General features: G+C 39.0%; 1 protein-coding gene across 1 annotated transcript; it reads right to left on the bottom strand.

Moving 5' to 3' along the window:
- Positions 1-4,322: 4,322 nt before the first annotated feature.
- Positions 4,323-6,175, bottom strand: LOC141606281 (uncharacterized). Its single transcript, XM_074425348.1, has 7 exons — positions 6,005-6,175; positions 5,862-5,920; positions 5,695-5,731; positions 5,518-5,589; positions 5,119-5,269; positions 4,830-4,973; positions 4,323-4,717 (listed from the first exon to the last, which is right to left on the bottom strand). Exons 1-7 carry the CDS (start codon positions 6,166-6,168, stop codon positions 4,370-4,372), a joined length of 975 nt encoding a protein of 324 aa, XP_074281449.1. The 5' UTR covers positions 6,169-6,175; the 3' UTR covers positions 4,323-4,369.
- Between the last annotated feature and the right edge of the window lie 14,136 nt (positions 6,176-20,311).

The raw sequence follows: 20,311 nt of genomic DNA, 5'->3' as shown, positions 1-20,311 counted from the left end.
CAAATATGGGGCTTGGTTGTCAGTGCATGTGGTCCATTGCTTTTTTTTTTTTTTTTTTGTTTTTCTCATTTCAAAACTATGAGTACAAGTACACATACACCAAAAGCACATCGTATAACTTTGGCAAATAAAATAAGTGGGTAGAGTAAAACGGTGATATGGATATGTAGGGTATAGTAAAGTATGAAAGAGAAGAAAAGTTGAATATTTGTTAATGTAGTGTTTTTTTGGATGTTTTTTGATAAATTTTGGTGGTGAGTGGAAAACTAAGGTGGCGGGTGAAAAGTATAGAGTGAAAATTGGTGAAAATTTCACCATTGTGGATGGTCTTATGCTTGAACGTGTGAAACAATGAAAAGTTGTAATTGTTTTGCAAATCAGATCGTGTAGGGACCATAACTTACATATCTTATTGAATCAAAGTTAATCAACGTACCCTCTTAAATTGTACCTGTAAAATAAAATCAATTGTTCCAAATTAGAGAAATGGCTAAAAAACATGATAACAAAAGAAACGACACACGTTAATAATAGGTTTGGTGGTAACCAAATGTGTTTGGTGTGGTGGTTGCTCACCTCATCTCTTAACCATGAGGTCAGGGGTTCGATCTATGCCAATGGGAATGGAGCAAACTCTTTGGCCAGCCGTTTACCTCTTCGTGAAAGCACGCGCGACGAGGGGATTATACACTGTTGTCGACGGTGAACACCCCGGTTTACGCCAAAAAAAAAAAAGGTTTGGTGGTTGAAGAAGGAATACACTTTTTATAATGTATATATTTGGTCTTTTAGTTTAAAATATGGAACAATTGACCTATTGCCGTTAAAAGTGAAATTAATAATAAACATCTTTATTTTCTCTCTCTCTTAAAAAACTCTCTCTAAAAAATCTTAGTCTCCGTCATATTATACAGGAGGTTCCCATCGATTATCAATCGATGATAAGCCTCAAAATTGATTTCAAATTTCAATCAATAGTATGCATATCTATCTTCTATTCAATAAAAGTCTCTCTTTTGGTGAGAATCGTTTTTCCGTCCCTTATTTGGGGGTTTTTCCATTTATTCGTGGGTTAGTTTAATCAGTAATATAGTCAAGAGTAGTTCGTTGATGGTTTGCAGCGTGTTCTTTCAAAGGGTAAAAAGTAATTTGTGAACGATCTTTGGAACCGGTTAGAGGTAAATTTTATCTCATAAATCAAACGAAGGATCCTCTCAAAGCTACATGAAGATATCAATAATAGGACGAGCCGAATTGTCAGATGTTGTAATCTAGTTTATAAGAAAATTATTTTTCTTTGGTTTCCATTAGATTTGTTTTCGATTATAATTATTCTTTGTAAGTGCCGTATGACTTTCTATTAATGAATTGTTCTTTTCTCCCAAAAAACAAAAATTAATAAGCATATTTATTATAAAAATTTTACAAAACATGGACTACTCGATACGCTTTAGATAATTTTACAATAATTTAATACATATAGTTCCTTAATCAGGTGTAATAATCAATATCTTATATATTATCTCTTATTTCACATAATTTATTCAACAAAAATAATAGCCAATGAAATCGCTCCAAAAGTTTCTGTATATATATTGAATTGATTGATTCTTCTAAAACTTGAACAATGGATTGCAATTCTTCAAAATTTTCAATTAGTGAAGTAATTATTTTGTTTAACAATTATTAAGAACTTGGTTATTGTTTATTAATTATTTTCTCCTAAAAGTTCTTCAATTATGTTGATGGCAGAAGGCGTGGTGGTTTAATTGTTGGACAATGGACGGCGGTGTTCGGAGTAGGGAAGAGGAGTGCGTGGTGCTCGGAGCAGGGAAGATGGGTGCACCCTATAAAAACGCAATCGCGGGGGTAGCGATGTGAGGGGATGAGAGCGCAAGGTAGAGGGAGGCTGACTGAAGTCGGCCAGAGTCAGGGTTTCGGCGAGTGGAGTGACCGGTGGTGGTGAATGAAGGTGGGCGATGGCGATTTAGGGGTGAAGGGGGATTAGGGAAGGCAAAAAAAAAAATTGATTTGGTGGTAAAGGATAAAAAAATGACAAGGTAACATTGTAAATGACGTATGTGAAAGAGTAAGGGGTTGTTTGGTTGCCTTCCAAATTCATGTGAAATTGGAAATTCCTAGGAAGTTCAAAAATGAGGTCTTGTTTGGTTACCCAATTCTTGGGAAGTTGAAGTTTCTATGGAACTCTAATTTCTACATAATGTATGAAGTTCCACTTACCTACATGAATTGAGTTTCATATCCCAACCAAACAACTTTTTCGCAATTCACATGAATTGTAAAATCATATGAATTTTATTTCATGGGGACTTTATCTTCCTTTGTCAACTAAACAACCCCTAAAATTCTTATGTGAAAAAATAATAGGATAATTGAAATGATACTGTAATTTTTATATATAAAAAAAATTAATTTACAAATACTCTGTAGTTTTTGAGTTTTTGATGTTTAAAGAAAGTAAAGAAACGATTTGTGGTTCAAACCCCCCATTCAACACATTTTTCATGTTCATTCAAACAACCTCTCATTCAAACACAGAGTCATAAGAAAGAAAAAAAATGATGCGAACAAGGCTAGTGTGGTTTACCTCCGGATTCGTCATCGCCGGAGCTTCAATTGCTTCATTCGCTCACCGTGATCTCTCTAGAGATCGCCTTCTTCTTCTCGCTCAAGTAAATTCCCCTTTCTTCTTGTATTTTCCCCAATTTTGATCAATATTCTTCGATCCTAGGGTTTTTAACAAGTTTAGAATCAGTAATTTAATCAACATGTTGTTTGATTTTGTATTTATTCTTCGATTAATTTCAGCTGGAGGATAATTTTGGGGCGTTGCAAACTAGGGTTTCTAATCTCGAAGTTGTTCCTCATATTGATTCTAATGTTCAGGTATTCTTTGAAATTTTAATTGATTAATTTTAGTATTTAATTCAATTTCATGTATGATGTTTGAGCTGATTGAATTGGTTTAAATTGCTAGAAAAAGTTATAACATGTTGACATTAATCGTAATGGTTGAAATAATAATGTTGAGAATTACATTTACAGCTGATTCTTGCCATTGATATTGAACTGTGTGTTTTTCTCGTCTTTACGTTGTTTACGTGATCATACGTACTTGGCATTCTTAATCCGTGAAATGCAAGGGTGATTAGTAAGTTATTATGATGATGCAGTATGGGGTGTGATTGATTAAATGATTAGTGCAAAGGTATCCGGTGATTCTAGTGAATGATCGGACTCTATGTTTCGTGTTTGATGATTTAAGCTAGTATAAGATCAATGTGTGGAATAAATGTGATATCACTTGCTTCACATTTCATTTGGATGGAGAGATGCGGAAGAAAATGCCCGGGAGGGAAAAGGAGGGGAACGGTTTTCTTCCTTTGACTTTGGTAGTCGACTATGAGCGCTATTTTCTCATGATACAATTCTAACAATAGCTATTAACTTTTTTAAACAGATAATAAACCAAATGTGATAAATTTGATATCATGTCGTTACATATAAATTGAATGAAGGTAGTAATCAAGTTCTAGTGCGCAGATGGCCGACTTTGAATTTTTCATCAAACATTGGATGTCATAAATATTCCTAAAAAGTTTTAGATTCTCTAAACTTAATATTCTTTTATTGCAGGATGGAGGCAGTTCGAGTTGAAGTGTTGGCCAAAGATCTAACTGCATTGCTTCTTTAGCCATGATTTGTTTTGCACGATTAAGTATATTCTGATTTTAAGTTTCAACACAGAGTTGTTTCTCTGTTACACAAATGAAGAAGTGTTTTTTTCAATCGTATTTTACTTTCTTCTTTCCGTTTCATTAATTTTACTTGTCATTGATGCCTTGACGGATAAAACCATGTTGGATTAATTCCCTCTTCTTGTTGTTGTTAATATCTACATCTACGTCGTTCATTGTTTTAAATCCATTTTGTTAGTCGTTGAAGGAAACACGTTATGCAAAGATAAGTTGCTACGTTGTCAGGTCTATTGGACATATATCAATATGTGAGCAGGAGTTTTTTTTTTTTTTTTTTTTGACGCTAAAAGGAGCCATATTTGCAATATTGACGCAAATAGGTTTGTGACGTTTGTCATTGTGACTCCGTGAGCGTTCTCCTTAACATAAGTAACCATGAGATAGAATTCGGCGTACAACACCACTGGATAAAGGGTGTAGAAACTTTGGTATAGGTTATATGTACATAAACAACTTTGCTATACTAAGGCTCTATGATGTACATTGCACAATTTGTATTTTCTAGTCACGCCTCGAGTATCTTGAGCTTGTAACGGGGCTCTCTTGGTTAGCCGACTTCAGTAGCTTCCGAAGATTCATATAATTTTCTTCTATTGTTCAATGTTTGGTTTCACGGAGCCATTCAGGAAATGTTGCTCATGACGGGTGGTACTTGTCCATGTCGAGACCAAGACCATCATCGCTATTGAAAGCAACAACATCGACACATATATCGTCTTTATGTGCTTCTTTAATGGCTTGCAGTAGTGGACGAGGATATCCGAAAATGCATCTTTTACAAGCTGACAATTTACAAGGTTTTCCATCTCTGGATATGTATCTAACAAGTTTTGTACCGGAGTTGTGTAAGCTTCTATGACATTGTATTCACTAATGGTTATGAACCCTTCTTTACATTTTGCCTCACCGGTGTCTGAGCATGTAAACATCTTCAGTTCCTGCAATTATGCGTTTTAATCATTCATATGTTCGAGTTAATTTGACCAGATAATCTCGCTTTGGTTTTAAGCAAATCTTATTTAAGAGGTTTTTGTTGTCATACAGTCATACCTTTGGGAAATCTCCGATAGGAATTGAGTGAGCCGGGCAGTCTTTTGGTTGATACCGAAAGTCAGGTGGTCCAGAGAAAGGGTTGCATACATATTTTAGACCTGGAAGTGAGTTAGCCCGTAAGGTTGAGATCTCTGAGTTTACCTGTTTCATTTTGTTTCCGATAATTCATTTCAGACAGATTGTAAGTTAATAATTCTTGCAGAAATTAGATTGATCCAAGTATTGATCATATCCTTTAATTGTTCAGATACTTCAGAATATCATGTATTTTAATTTGATCAATTACCTGGTTAATAACTTCAAAAAGTCCAGTGCTAACATCAGTCAACACCGTTCCGACTGAAAGCAATTCATTACAGGGAAGGATAATGCTCAAGCTGTTGTTATCTGGATTTTGTCGGAAGTCTTGGAGCGCTGTGCAGGTATCCCCTGATAATCTGAAAATGCGCCTAATGGTTAATGATTTGCTCTGATAATCAGTCAAGACAGTTTCTTTTCGGTTCATCAGCACAGTAGGAAGACTGGTACATCCGAATCCCTTGCGCTAATGTTGGCAAGAGCTTTTTTTGATAAGGACACAATGATTGGTTGGTCTTATAATAAGACCAACCTTATCTCATCCTTTCGGATGAGTGAGAGACTGAAAGCCACTAAGCCAGTGACTGTCAAGAGCCGCAATGCTTACCTTTCAATGACGAAGTAGGTTCCAAATAACATCCAGCAGATAATCGTCAGAATCCAACATAGTATGACTAGCCTGTGGAAGTTTATGACAGAAGTTATATCATACTCCTTTAGATGTTTAGCATATGTATCTCTTCCACAGTCGAGGATAATACTCAAATACTTGGTGTTTACTTACGTGTAAACTACCCGTCGAAATCTTAGGACTCCGAAAACTGCATATACAAAGAGGTGTACCATAAGATTGAATAGTTTCGAAAGAACACTCTTGATTTTGCTTTTTGGGTGTGTTCCTGATGAATGACTGTTTTCTTGTTAATATATGTCAGCTAGTGATGTACTTACCAGTCAAGGCAGTCGCAAAACCGAGGCTCAGGCCTATTGTGGTGGAAGTCAGAATGTACCTAACAGAGTTTAAGTTCATCAGGATGAGACGCATGCGAACCAAACCGTAACTGAGACAAGAAAGAATTTTGTTGAAATATTACATTATTCTCAGCACTTTTCCAGCTAAGTTCCTGTTAGTTTGAGCTTGCTTTTTAATACTGGTCGCTGCATAACTGAGTTTATCAGATGAAGATGCTAAGAAATTAGCAGCTTGATCACCATCAATGTTACCACTTTGTTTTAAGATTATACTGATCTTTCTCATTGCTCCTGTCGCATTATACATGCTGCTGGATGCTTGGTCAGCAGTGTTGGTTATTATTTTCAGGATCGTCTTTGTTCTGGACTGAAATCCCGTACTCCCTGCTAAAGCAATTCCAGATGCAATCCTGTTTCACCATGTAAAATGGCCTGTTAAACTTCTGCACTTCTTACATTTGATAGCAGCAGTCACTCATGGTCTTCTGCTAAGATTCACTGAACTTTGCTTTCGAGTTACGCTGGAAAAAATGTAATGTATTTCTTCTAACAGAAGGTTAAAATTGCTTACATTGCTAGGACTGCAAAAACTATTGCGATAGTCCGAAGGAAGACATGACATTTTATTTGACTCGGTTTTCTCTTTTTCAGCTTTCCTTTCTTGTTCCTGAAACAGCAAGATTTTCCCCCGAGGTACACCATGTATATAACGCCAATAACGAGCCATAACACTCCCATGGCATATCCATAAATGCCTGTAAATATGGCAGACTGCAACAACAAAAAATTTACTGCAATACTTTTAAACTTTTGTCCATGGTAATACAAGAGCGGTCAGATTTACAGAGTCTTATAACTATTTCCGATCATACAGTGAAAATCGCGTATGTACTCCGTACTAATTAAACCAAGAGGCTTACACTCCAATAGTGCTTGTTTGTGATATCATAGGGGCCTCTGTATTTTCGGAAATGATCCAAGGGATCTATTCTTACTATATCATTTCCTGTATCCTGCGTTTGCAGCAATCTTCTTCCTGCAGGAAAAATGACAGTAAATTGCAGCTAAGACGGCTGCTTAAACCGCTTATCCAAAACAGAAATGATGCATTATAACATCAATTACCTGGCTGTACGCTACTGCCGGATAATGTTACAGCTTCTGAAAATACCAAGTTTGAGGAGAATGCCATAGCCAACAGAATTACAAACACTGCCCATTTTTTCCGTTCCTTCAAACCCGTCTTCATTGAATAATATCGGTCTTTTGAGCTCATTTTCATCACAGTAATGATGTTAAGCTTCTAACAAACGTAGCAAACTTGAATTAATACATTGCATGATCTAGATTTCTAGAATTTCATAGATTTGAGCTGTTTTATGCGAAATAATCTGCGATATGATCAACAGCAAAGCTGAAGTATATAAGACTTGAAGCAGGTTGAAGCAACAAAGGATGAAGTCAATGCTAAAAAAAACATTGAATTGGAACAATGTAATACAGTAGTATGGTAGCAGTTATTATTGCACTAACAAACAAGTTATTCTTGTATTTTATGAGCCATGGTCATACACATTACAATATAATAGTCTTATGTCAAGTGCCAAATTATTCTTTTGAAAGGGACTTGTAAAGAATAGGTCTTGGCCTAAAAGTCATGCATGTAACGATCGATCGTGTTATACACGACTTTTAACTTCACTAAGACGATTTCTTTACAGTTGTTTCTGTTTATCGCGGTAGTATTGACCTGCATTGTCGTGTATGTGCGATAATCTGCAAGCGACATCGGCCATATACTCAGTTACAAACGAATTTGAGATTGGGGGTCAATTTTTTGTACGAGTCCACGATGCGTAAAGTAGGCTCAATATACAATCTTAACTGTATTGGTTTGGACCGAGTCTTAAGTCTGTTTGACAAGACTCGGAGCCACCCATCTACAGTAAGTGGGTAGCATTACAAACAAATTGAATTTAAAGTCATGACAAGACTTAGAGCCACGCCCTCTTTCATTTTACATTTTTTATGAGTAATATGATCAATTGATCATACATTTTTATTTTGGTCCACTTGTAATTCATTAACAACTAGTTTGAATGCCCGTGCGTTGCAACGGGGTAATAAACTTATTTATAAATGCAAAAAAAAAAAAACGTTATAAGGGTTTAATGTTTACATTCTATGTCTAATGATTGCTTTACATATTATTAAAATATCTCTTTAAAAAAAAAAGATTAATATATACGTGGGTTAACTCTTATTTATAATCATATAATCACCCTACCTTATACTAATCTTTCGATGTGGGACAATTCTATTATTTATATGTAATATATTCACCAAACTTGGATTATTTTTCTGATGTGGGACAATTCTATTATTTATACATAATATATATTCATCAAACCTGCATTATTTTTCAATGTGGGACAAATAACATACTCAGAATTACACTATCTTTTTTCCACTAAGTTCGACATCCAACCAGATCCTGAATACCGAATACGGACAATTGCTACTCATTATATCTAATAGTTATATTTAAATTTAATAATATGATCAAGTACTCTCCATTAATATTTGTACGGTGTTTTTCTTCAAAAAAAAAATTCATAATTGAGATACAAAAATTTTCCGTGGTACACCTTAATTTTGTCATATTTTTCGTGTTACCCCTACTTTTAAGAATCTGTCTACGGTACCCTTGAGGTTCCATTTTTTTTGCCCATGGTACCCCCTAAAGGTTATTAAATGGACGTTAAGTTTGATGGTGTGACAATAAAATAACGATTAAAAAATAATTCCTCCTTTATTGTTTTATTGGTACGAATATCTCTCTCTTTTAAATGAAAATTTAATTAACTATATCATTATAATATTAGAAATTTCTCATAGTAATTTTGAACTTTGATAGATTACACATGGTACCCCTAATTTTAAATTTCTACAAATGGTACCCTTGTGTTCACCTTTTTCTTTCTCAGAATACCATTTGACAACTTCCGTCATAAGCCCATTACTCTTATGACTTGGGACGCCTTTTTCTTTTGTTATCTATTACACAAACACTTCATTATCTAATTCATAAATCCGTATTTTATTTAATAAACTAACATTTAATACCTAAATAACAAAACACAAATAGCATGACATGCTCAATTACTCATCTAGTTACTCATATGAGTAATAGCGTTATGAAAATAAAGTAAACACACGGGTATTATATGTAGAAACTTAAAATTAGGGGTATTATGTGTAATCTACCAAAATTCGAGGGTATCATGAAAAATTTTCGTTATAATACTGACCATTTTATCGCTCTTTCTCCCACCTAAAAAAAATGTTACAACTTTAAAAATTTAACATTTAATTCAAGATTATGTTTAAAGTCTCTTATATAATAAGTATACTTTGAGAGATTAATATATTTGGGGTGATACCTAAGTTCCAAGGATAAATCCTATTTATAATCATGGGATCACCTAGAACTTATGATAATCTTTTGATGTGGGACAATTTAACTATTTATACGTAGTATATATTTATCACACACCCGCATTCTTTTTCAATGTGAGACGAATAACATATTTAAAAGTACACCATATTTTTTGAACCTAATTCGACATCCAACCCGATTTAATAATAAGTAAATACTATATTATCTATTAATATTCATACATTTGTTTTCTATTTTTTTTATCATAATAAAAATGTGCAAATGATATGAACCTATACTCTAATGATAGAATTTTTTTTAACACAATTCTAATTATATTATTTAAACGTAGTATATTTACCACACCTACATTATTTTTTAAATGTGGGACATATAAAATCAATAGGTAGAAAATATAATGATATAAACTTTTAAGAGCACTCCAAGACAGTACTTAAGATACTCAAATGATTTTGGGTTGATGCCTAAGTTCCAAGGATGCCTCTTATTTATAATCTTGGAATCACCTACCTTATGTTATATTTCGATGTGGGAAAATTCTTTTTTTTTTTATATGTAGTATATTTGTCACACTTATATTATTTTTCAATGTGGGACATATAACATACTATAAAATACACCATCTTTAATATGTGCAAATTATATAAAATCTATACATACTCTAATGATAGCATTTCTTACCATAAATCAAATAATATTATTTTCATAATTGTTTTACCGACATTATTTCTTTATTTTTGTATTTTTTGATTTTCTTGCTCATGTTCTTAACTCTTCCCCGGGTAGTTCCCAACGATTTCCACTTTATTTATATCATTAAGAGCTCTTTAAAACATTATTTATGAGACTCAATTTTTTTGGGTGGATCATAAGTTCCAAATATGCCTCCTATTTATAATCATAGGATCACATCACCTTGTACTAATCTTTCGATGTGAGACAATTCTACTATTTATATGTAGCATATTCACCGCACCTACGTTATTTTTCAATGTGGGACAAAACATACTAAAAAGTACACAATTTTACATATTACGAAGTACACCGTCTTTAATATGTGCAAAGAATATGAAATCTATACTCTAATGATAGCATTTTTTACCACAAAACTAATTATATTATTTTCATAATTTTTTTAACGATATTTTTTTGCCAAATGAAATGTAAAAGGTTCATATAAAAATTGGAAATATCACTTAAATATAATTTAGAAAATATACATATTATAATAATTAAAAGATTCTCCACTTTATTTTTTACATTAAAAATTATACTTTCCTAAATTGATTTTTGATGATGTGGACGCTCTCAAATCGCTCGAAAAAACTCTCTTTTATATATATATATAGATTACTCGTATTTTTATTTTGGTCCACTTGTAATTCATTACCAAAATGGAGTTAGCGAAGTCAAGACCAAGTCGATTTTTGTTTGATTGGGCAATGGCCCAGTAAATATGCTCAACATGTGAAAATATGTTGTAAATGTTAATTAGCTTGATTTGGATTCTAACCTCATAAGCACTGAAATTGTGATTGTGGTGTAAACACTTCATATCCTAAAAAAAAAAAAGTTTTGCTTTTTCCATTTTAATCTAAAATATACAGTTTTTACAATTTTATCCTTAGAATTTTTCTGTTCTCATCTCCCTCACTCAAAAAACAATTATCTCTACTTCCCTCTCCATCCACCTGACCACATGCATACCCTCAATCCCTTCAATTATTCTCCTTGCTCCGGTGAATTTGCTCTGGCCTACTCATTTAAACAATGTAAAATTAAATTATACTCCGTAGTATCTTAACTACACACTCTTAGTCCAACACAATTTTGACCATTGTGTGTGAATGGGTTTTTGCATTCCACAAAATAATCTCACCCTCAAGTCAAACTGAAATTCAAATTAAATTAAAATCAAAGTTATGAAATCAGGCCCATTGCACTTTGGCGGCCAAGGAAGAATGAATTCAATTGAATGAAATGCCTTGAGAGACAACTTATGTTGACTAAGTTTCAGAACAATGCTATACGAAATATCAAGCATACAACAATAATGAGTTTTAATGGATACACTAATTGGAGAGAAACCCCATTCAAAATAAACCCTAATTGAAAAAAAAACAAGTAATTTAACAAAAAAATAAAAAACTTATGTGATCTAACTCGTTATAATGGAGTAATTATTTGTTTACTATGAAATTTATATAGTTGAAGAACTTTGGAAATTTTTGATAAGAGTTTTGAGAGGAAGAGAATGACAGAATATTAATTTTGTTTTGATGAAGGGCAATGTATGGAAAATTAATGAAAAATATATGCATTTGAGTAAAATTCGTATGTGAAAAAGTATTGATACACTCTTCTTTATGGCTTTGAATGAATTTTTGTATGGGTCTGAACGCCTACTTTGTCTTTTTGGCCCAAGTACATGTGGGTTGGTGGTTTAGGGACGAGTTGGCAAGTTGGGTCTTTGTAAATTTTGAAAAAAATATTATTCGCACGCATTTTTTTTTTTTCGTAGAGCTAATTGACCGGTCTAATAGATAGCCTCGTTTGTAAACAGTTCTAGACTGGTGCAATATCAAAGAAGGGGGTGATTTTTTTTTATCCAATAATTTTTTCGGAGCAATAACAAGGACGGGGTGATTTATTTTTACCTACTGGAAAATGGGGTTTAAAAGTTAAAAAAAAAAACAAAAACAAAATGATATTAAATAAAACTTATATAGCGAAATGAGGTTTAGAAGTAACACGTCACTTCACTTGTTGACTTGTTTCCTTCCCGACCCCCACGTGGCATATTTTTTCTGAACCCCATTTTACTAATATAGAGTAACTAGTTTTTAACCTGTGCAAAATTGCATGAGTATATTTTTAAGAACATTGTCGTAAATAATTAACATTTAAAAAATATTAACCAAAATAGATGAATATTTTATATTCTATTTCACTTATAATGATAATATGTTAAAACACTGCAAAAATTCGGTGTTAAAACATGGTATAAATGTATTTAAAAAAAATATGCATGTCATATAGAAAAAGTATATCTGACTCAATATATTTATGAGATAATAGCTTATTTTTTTTAAAAAAAAGGAAATTCTAGTATGTTGTTCTTTAATTTCTTACTCCATTTACGATTAATTTAAACTTAAATTTAGTATTTATTATTTTTGTAACAATATTGATTGTTATCCGTTGATGTATTTTCTCATACTTTATTTTAATTGTTATTATAATTTATTATTGTAGTAAAAATGTGGACTGAATTTTTAATAGTTGGTGTAATTTATTAGTAAAATCTTGGGCCGAATTATTTACGTTTTAAATTATTTATTATTCGTTATTATTCAATAATATTACGTGTAGAAAAAATAAACGTAAACATTTGCGTCTAAAACTTAAAACATAGAGATTTTTCAGTAATAATTCCAGTTTTTTTTTTTTCGTGGGTGCCACATTTACTTTAGAAAAATAAAAAAATAAAATAAAAACATATATGTGATGATGTGGTTAAGGAGAATGCTTGAAATATTTTGGTTTTATATTGATAAGATTTCCTATAACTTCATTTTAATAATTATTTTTTATTTTTAATAAAATAAAATTTGTTATTCTTATATTACATCATCCCAAAATCTTGCTCAAGATGGTACTCCGTAGTATATAAGGTGATGTTTGGTCAAGTTTTAGAAGTGTTTTTTTAACTAAAAAAGTAGTAATTAGGCCAAACATCCTAACTTATGGAGTTTTTAAACTACTTTTAAAAAGTCAGAGTTATTGACCCCCAAAAGTAGAAGTAGGTATTTTCTACTTCTACTTCTACTTTTCACATAAAATACCAAAAATCATTTTTTTTATGAAACCATTATTTCTTTATATATTTTGTTCCTACACTTTTTCTCTTCTATGTACAATATTTGCTTATATCCTCTCACATACACCGTCAACGTACCAGGAGTGTAAAATTAAAATTTTGATTAACCAAGTAGTGTTAGTGCAGTGCATGGTAGCCGGGTTAAACTTTGAAACTTGCAGAAATGCAGGAGTTGAGAGGTTCCGGGTTCGACTACCAGCTGGGGCGATGATTACATGGTCCATATGGTGGTACGAGAATGCATGGGCCCGGGGGGATTCAACCCCTCGTCATAAAAATAAATAAAATTTTGATTTGCTTCTACCCTTTCACAATATTTGTTGGCATAATTTTAGTTTGACAAGTTGTATGAAATTATAAATTGAAGGGTAATTATATAGTTTTATTATAATTGTCGAGTGATTAAATAAATTTTTTAAACGTTTATTTTTATTCAAATGATAGAATCTACAAATAAAGAAAAGGTTGGATGAGATTAGTTAGGTCAAACATATAAATTTTATAAAAAATCACTTTTACAAAAGTATGGCCAAACAACTAAAACTTTTTCTCAAAAGTAGCTTGTGAATAAACTCCTTCGAGAAAGGAAAAACTATTTTAGACAAGCAAAGCCAAACAACAACTGAGTTTAAATCGAAGCTGATGGGGCATATTCTGCACCCGCTGACCGAGTCAACATATTGACCAAGGTCAAAGACATCCACAAAGAATTCGACATATCGTGCGGACTAGCCGTGGACTGTCGGCTGTCACTGTCACTTGGGTCCCGGCTAGGACAACTAGCCAGCCGGGATACATATCCGCGTACTCATATCCAAGACCCCTCGGCCGGCCTGCCATGGGTCCCTCGGCCGAGGGCAGAACGGTCTTTCCACCTGCTCTGCCACTTGGCCACTTGGCCACTACGTGACAAAAGGTGAAAGTCTATAAATACTCTGCTTCTCTCAACGAGAAGAGGATCCGCAAATAATCAATGAAGCATACTAATCTGGTATAAACTCCCTTATCTCTCTACAATATACTTTGTGCCAAGTAACACACAACTTAATCCCTTTAAGTTTACTGACTTGAGCGTCGGAGTGAGTTCGCTCGGTACCAAGCCGAGCCCTCAGTTCGTTCATTGTTTCAGGAGAGGCCGAAAGGAAGAGTCAAGCAAAGTCATCATTCTACAAGCTTAAGTGGTAACAAATCTGCTCTGGAATTTCACCCGGAACAATTGGCGCCGTCTGTGGGAACTAGATACTAAAAGCTAGTCAAATCCCTTACAAAACAAAACCCACCTATCAAGCTAAGAAGATGTCAAAACAACAAGAAGTAATTGTGAGCGACGAAACTGCATTCTACCAAGATGACACAGTACCCAATTCTGAGTTCGTGCAGTCCCCCACCGGCCGAGTAATTCAACCGGCGTACGGGATGCCGATAATACCAGAAACACTGCTGCCCGCCGACCAGGTCACTATAATGGGACATACGGTCGATGCAGCAAAACTGAAGCTACTCTTGGACCTGATGGGTAATACGCCGATCACCTCCGCCGCAACGACGGTGACGGCAGCACACCCGCAGGCGACCAGAGCCCATCAAGTGACTCCGAACAACTTGACCGGAGCAATGCAAGAGGTTGGGCGTACCAAAACGCCAGGGGTGCCCGTGTTGCCAGTGGCAGACCAAAGTCCTTCCCTCCCTCGCGGGAGGACAGCGTCGCCGCGGCACCAACGAGGTCACCCCCGAAGACACGAAGAAAGGAGCCAGACTCACCAGAGTCGGATAACAAGAAGCCCTTCTCGCTACGAGGAGAGGAGCCGGACTAGGAATGCGAGGAGCCGATCGCCGCGTGTCATTCGGCACGTGGTCAGACAGCCCATCCACGACTACGTTCTTGAAGTCCCGGTGCCGACCAAATTGAAGCTGCCGCCCCTATCATACAAAGGGGACAGTGACCCAACCGACCACGCCGAGGCTTTCGAGTCTTACATGTCGGTATGGGAGCAGCCTGATGAGATATGGTGCCGAGTCTTCCCAACAACCCTGCACGGGATGGCCCAGAGTTGGTACAAAGGGCTACCTAATGGCTCGGTGTACTGTTATGCCGACCTCAGGGATAATTTCATAGCCCAGTACGCTTGCAACAAGCGAAGGGCCGTGGAGACATCGGATCTCCTGACTATCCGACAGGGGGACGACGAGTCCCTCCGGAGCTACGTCAAGAGGTTCGACGCTAAGGTTCAGCAGATTCGTGAACTGAACCTCGAACTGGCGGCCTTCGCACTGATGAAAGGCCTGCCGAAAGACGAGTTCAAAGATGAGCTCATCAAGTGTGAGGACCTCAACTTAGACTCCGCCAGAAGGATGGCCGATCAAGCCATCAAGGTGGAAGACTATCACAAAACCTAGGTAAGCCACAGCGAAACTGGGCATCCAGAGAGGAAGAGTCGCCGGGACAACGCAGAGGAAGGACGCCGTGACGAGAATAGGTCACGACCTGACAGATCTAATAGGAAACATAGCTCGGCGGGCGCCGGGGGGAGTTCGGGACCGTACTACCAGAAGCACTACAGTAATCTCACCCCCCTGGTCGCCACTCCGGCCGAGGTCTTCTCCCTAAGCAAGAACGATGGCCAGAAGTGGGCAAGGCCCCCCAAAGCAAAGGGGGACGGCGACATGAGCCAATTTTGCGAGTACCACGGCCACGCCGGCCATAAGACCGACAACTGTCGGCAGCTGAAGAACGCCATCGAAGAGTGGGTCCGAAATGGGGCCCTCAGCAAGTATGTAGCTGGCGGCTCAGAAACAAGCGCCAATGGGGCGAATAAAAAATCCGTTTTTCAACGGATAGGAGTAATCCAGTAATGCCCATCCGGGCCCTGACATTGATGTACGTCTTGGACCGGGGGGAAGCGCGAAAGCTCGTCTCAAAAGACGAGAGAGATGAAATAGTCCACATCCGAGTGTCGGCCGAACATACCGGCTGACAGACATAGAGGGAGTTTCTTTGATGAGCCACTGGAACACGGACATCTTAAGGAAATATTTTGTATAGCGGCGGAGGTGTCCAAGACCGTTGTGGACACCCCAACGCATGATTACACCTTATGAAGAAAAATCCAAGTTTTCCATCAAAAAACTTGTCCCGGCCAGAAACTACCAAGGTGGACGCCACGGCGGTCACAAAAGACGCAGTCGAGCCATAACCCCGATTACCTCGGCCAAAGCCGTGAGTGACGGGGGAACGAGCCGATATGCCAAGAAGAACAAAAGCGTATTAAGCACTGTTGAGACGCAAGTCTGACTGCCCCGGCCAACCCGGGAGTGGCAGAGGAAGCAATCAATATGTCTACATATACGGAACGCAGTCGGGCCGTAACCTCAATTGCCTCGGCCAGACCGAGAGTGACGGGAACACACGACCGATCTGCCAACAGCAGTTATTAACATGCTTAGGAACGTATAAGTACAGTTGAGATGCAAATCTGACGCCTCGGCTAACTAAGACCGAGAGTGAACGAGGAAGCAACCAATATAGTCTACAGATCGACGCTCGTCACACAGTAACCCCGATTCCCGCCAAAGCCGAAGCGTGGGACACAACGACCGATACGCTAACATGTTCACAGCGGTGGTTGGGATAGCAAATCTGACCGTCTCGGGCGGTGGAGGAAGCGACCAACATGCCAACATGTTTAAAGGCGTTAAGTACAGTTGAGATACGCATTCTAACTGCCTCGGCTAAAGCCGAAGGTAGAAACGAAAGAAAAAGCGCTCAACTAATAACGCAAGAGGACAACTCAGACAAAGATGAGAAAAAGACCTCGGCCAAGCCAGAGGCAAAGTAAACAAACTCTTATTAAAAATGTTTACAGATAATACAAGGAAGAAGTCGACGGCCGTCCCCATAGGGATAGCCTAAACACTACCTACCAAAGTTTACAAAAAAGAAGGAACAGCAAAAGGGTACAGACATAAGACATGAAGTGCCAAAAGATGGCAGGGAGGAAAGGCTTAATAATTGGCCCCCGAACAGCTGAAGCTATCCGAGATGCCGGGTGAACCTGGTGACGACCGCCCGTCTCCCTATGCCTGTTGCTGCTCGCCACCGGCGACATCAGCGGTATCATCTTTGGTGGGCGACCCAGAAGCTGACTCGGTAGCTTCAGCTTCAGCTGCCTTCATCTTCTCAGCTTCCTCCTTGGCCGCCTTCACCTTTTCAGCGTGGGCCGCCTCCTCCGCGGCCTCCTCTTTCTCCTTCTTCACCTTTGCCTCCTCCGCAGCCTTCTCCTCCGCGGCCTTCGCCTTAGCATCGAGCTTATCATCAAACAGCTCGTCAAATTTTTGCCACGGAAAGGAGCCATCAGGAAAGAGCTCCCCGATCACTTCCCTGGCGGCTTCTTCGGCCAGGTCCCAGTATTGGGCGCACATATTAGGTAGGATGACGCTTTGGAGCGTCCCAATATCCTCCTCCCTCTGGTTGAGGATTGCCCTTGTGCTCCTGTGTGATTTGCACTGGGCCATATACGGGGACTTCCATTCCTCCCTCTTCTTGGCGGTGAAGTCGCCGATGACACAAGGCCGGTCACGCTCCTCCGCCCGCTTAGCGGCATCGGCCTCCGCGGCCTCAACCTTAGCTCTCGGCCAAGGACCGCCTTTTCGGCGTCCTCCCTAAGTTTCCGCTCGCCGAGGACCGCCTTTTCGGCCTCGACCTTGGCCCTCTCGGCTTCCTTCTTCGCAAACATCGAGCTCAAGCTCCGAGCCGCTCAGCCGTGGGGCGCCCGACCATGACCTTCTCTTGCTCCATAATATGAGCACCGACCATGTCACCCACTTCGCCAAAGATCTTCCTAAGTCGGGCGGGGAAGGCTTCGGGGGGAGGAGGAGATGACGGCGGCATTCTTATCACCCGTCTCCGCTGCATCGCTTCTCCGGTCGCCGTTCGTAGGGACCGTGAGGCGCACTTGATCTACAAAAAACTCAGACAAAGCATCCATGTCAACGTTCATTGACATGTCGGAGAGCCTATCATCGGGAATGCCTAAAGAACCGCCTAAATCCGAGACATGGGTTAGATCCGTACCAGTCTGGACCTTCTTAAATGAAGGGCCGGCGGAGTCCTTCTTTTCCCCTGCCTCGGTGACGGTGGTAGCAGGCATCGGTTCTTTTCTCTTCTTTGATGGAGGAGGACCCTCCGCAACGGTGACCTCCTCATCGGTAATATCGACGACCTCCACCGTCTCCTTTTGGACTGCAGGGATTGGAGGTTGAACGGAAGTTGACGCCGTCGCCGTCGTAGACTTTGCTTTTCGCGTTCGGCGCGGCACTTTATTGGCAACCTTCGCCTGGGCCGCCGTCACATCTAGGACCTTCAACTGCTGATCTATAAGGTCGTTTGGGGGCGTTCTGCGATCACGTGCCTCAGCCTTAGGATGCAAATCAACAACGTTCTTGTCCTTGTCAAGCCCCATCCTCTTTAGGATATCCTCAGACAGATCCGGGCCAAAACGGTCTGCAAAGGAAACAAAGCAAGAGATAATTTAAGTAAAAGAAATAAATCAAAGTTCAAAAACAGAATCATTAAAAGCAGAGATGGGCCTCACACCGACCCCACTCACCCTGTTCGAGGGCCGGTATGAGGCCGACGTGGCAGAGCGGCTCATCCTGAAGAATGATCTGCGTCGGGGGCATCCATCCCTTCGGCACCCCATCCTTCACAGCATCAAACAGCTTCATTGCCTGCTTCTCATCCTCATTGAGATAGACCTTGTTGGCGTCCATCTTGAGCTTACCCCGGGAGACATATTTCTCACGCTCCCCCCGACTCTCACACCGCAAATTGACGCGGTGCTGGAAGGACCGGGGCAGTGGATAATCCTTCGGAACCTCAACGTATACCCACCGCCCCTTCCAGTCCTTACAAGATGTGATTTTGGACACGGTAACGTAACCCGGCTCTGTCTGCACGCTGTACCACCCCGGGCTACCGGGGGTTGACGGCCGAAGATGATGAAGCCGGCGGGACAAGTTAACCGTCGGGACCTCCCCCTTAAAAAGACAGAGCCACACAAAGCCAATTATAGTCCTAATGGCCAACGGGTGCAATTGAGCCACGGCGACGTTCATGGCTTCAATGATAGCCACAACGTATGCATTCAGAGGAAACCGGAGCCCATACTCCAGGTGTCTGATGTACACGCCGATACAGCCCTTGGGAGGGCAACAGACCGCCTGACCTTCCTCAGGAATAACAATTTTATACTCCCTGCCAAAGGAGTAATGGTGTTCAAAAAACTCACACCCGGAGCAACTGGCGAACTTATTCGTCCAGGCACGATTAGGGCTGGTCGAACAGGCTTCGCCGTGATCCAAGAGATGCGGCCTCTCTACGGCAGAGGGGGATGCCTCATCATCAATATCATCATCATCCGAGAAATCCTTCAAATACTGATCGTCAATCTCAGGAGAAGGAGACCTAGGGCCCCCGGACCTTATCGGGATGGCGGCCAGTGCCTCCTCTTCATCAGGACGCAACGGGGAACCCCCCGGCGCAGGATTACTAGGTCCGGCATCAGCAGAAGACATGACAACAAATATTTAACAAGAAAAAGGTTGAAGAATTTGGTTGTTTACCTTGGAAAAGTGTTACGCCGAGTAACGCTTTGAAAGACTAGAGGGAAGTTTCGTCGAAGAAAGCTAGAGAGAAGAAATTTTTTTGAGAGAATGAAACTTTGGTGGCCAAAATTAGGGGCTAACTGCTCTATTTATAGAGCAAAGCCCACTCAATCCGACCAATCAGGGCAAAGCCCATGAAGCGTCAGCCAATCAACGCCGAGCCACGTGTCAAGCATGCAGCCATGGAATGTCAATCGACAAACAGTTACAAAACTTCTTCAACACGCTCCTTGACAGAATGCCAATCGACGTATCTTCTTCAACACGCTCCTTGGTATCTACTTGCCAAACGGCCCGCTGTTCAACCAAGCTTAGAAGCACCGGCTGGGGGCAATCAAAAGCACACGGCACTCTCAACCTCGGTCTCACCCAGCGCCATTTTCTTTTCCACATCTGATGTCCATTACACATCCATGCGGAGGGGGG

Source organism: Silene latifolia, chromosome 10 (genome assembly GCF_048544455.1).
Source record: "Silene latifolia isolate original U9 population chromosome 10, ASM4854445v1, whole genome shotgun sequence".
In the NCBI taxonomy this organism is placed as follows: Eukaryota; Viridiplantae; Streptophyta; class Magnoliopsida; order Caryophyllales; family Caryophyllaceae; genus Silene; species Silene latifolia.
This window is presented reverse-complemented; position numbering and strand designations above follow the sequence as displayed.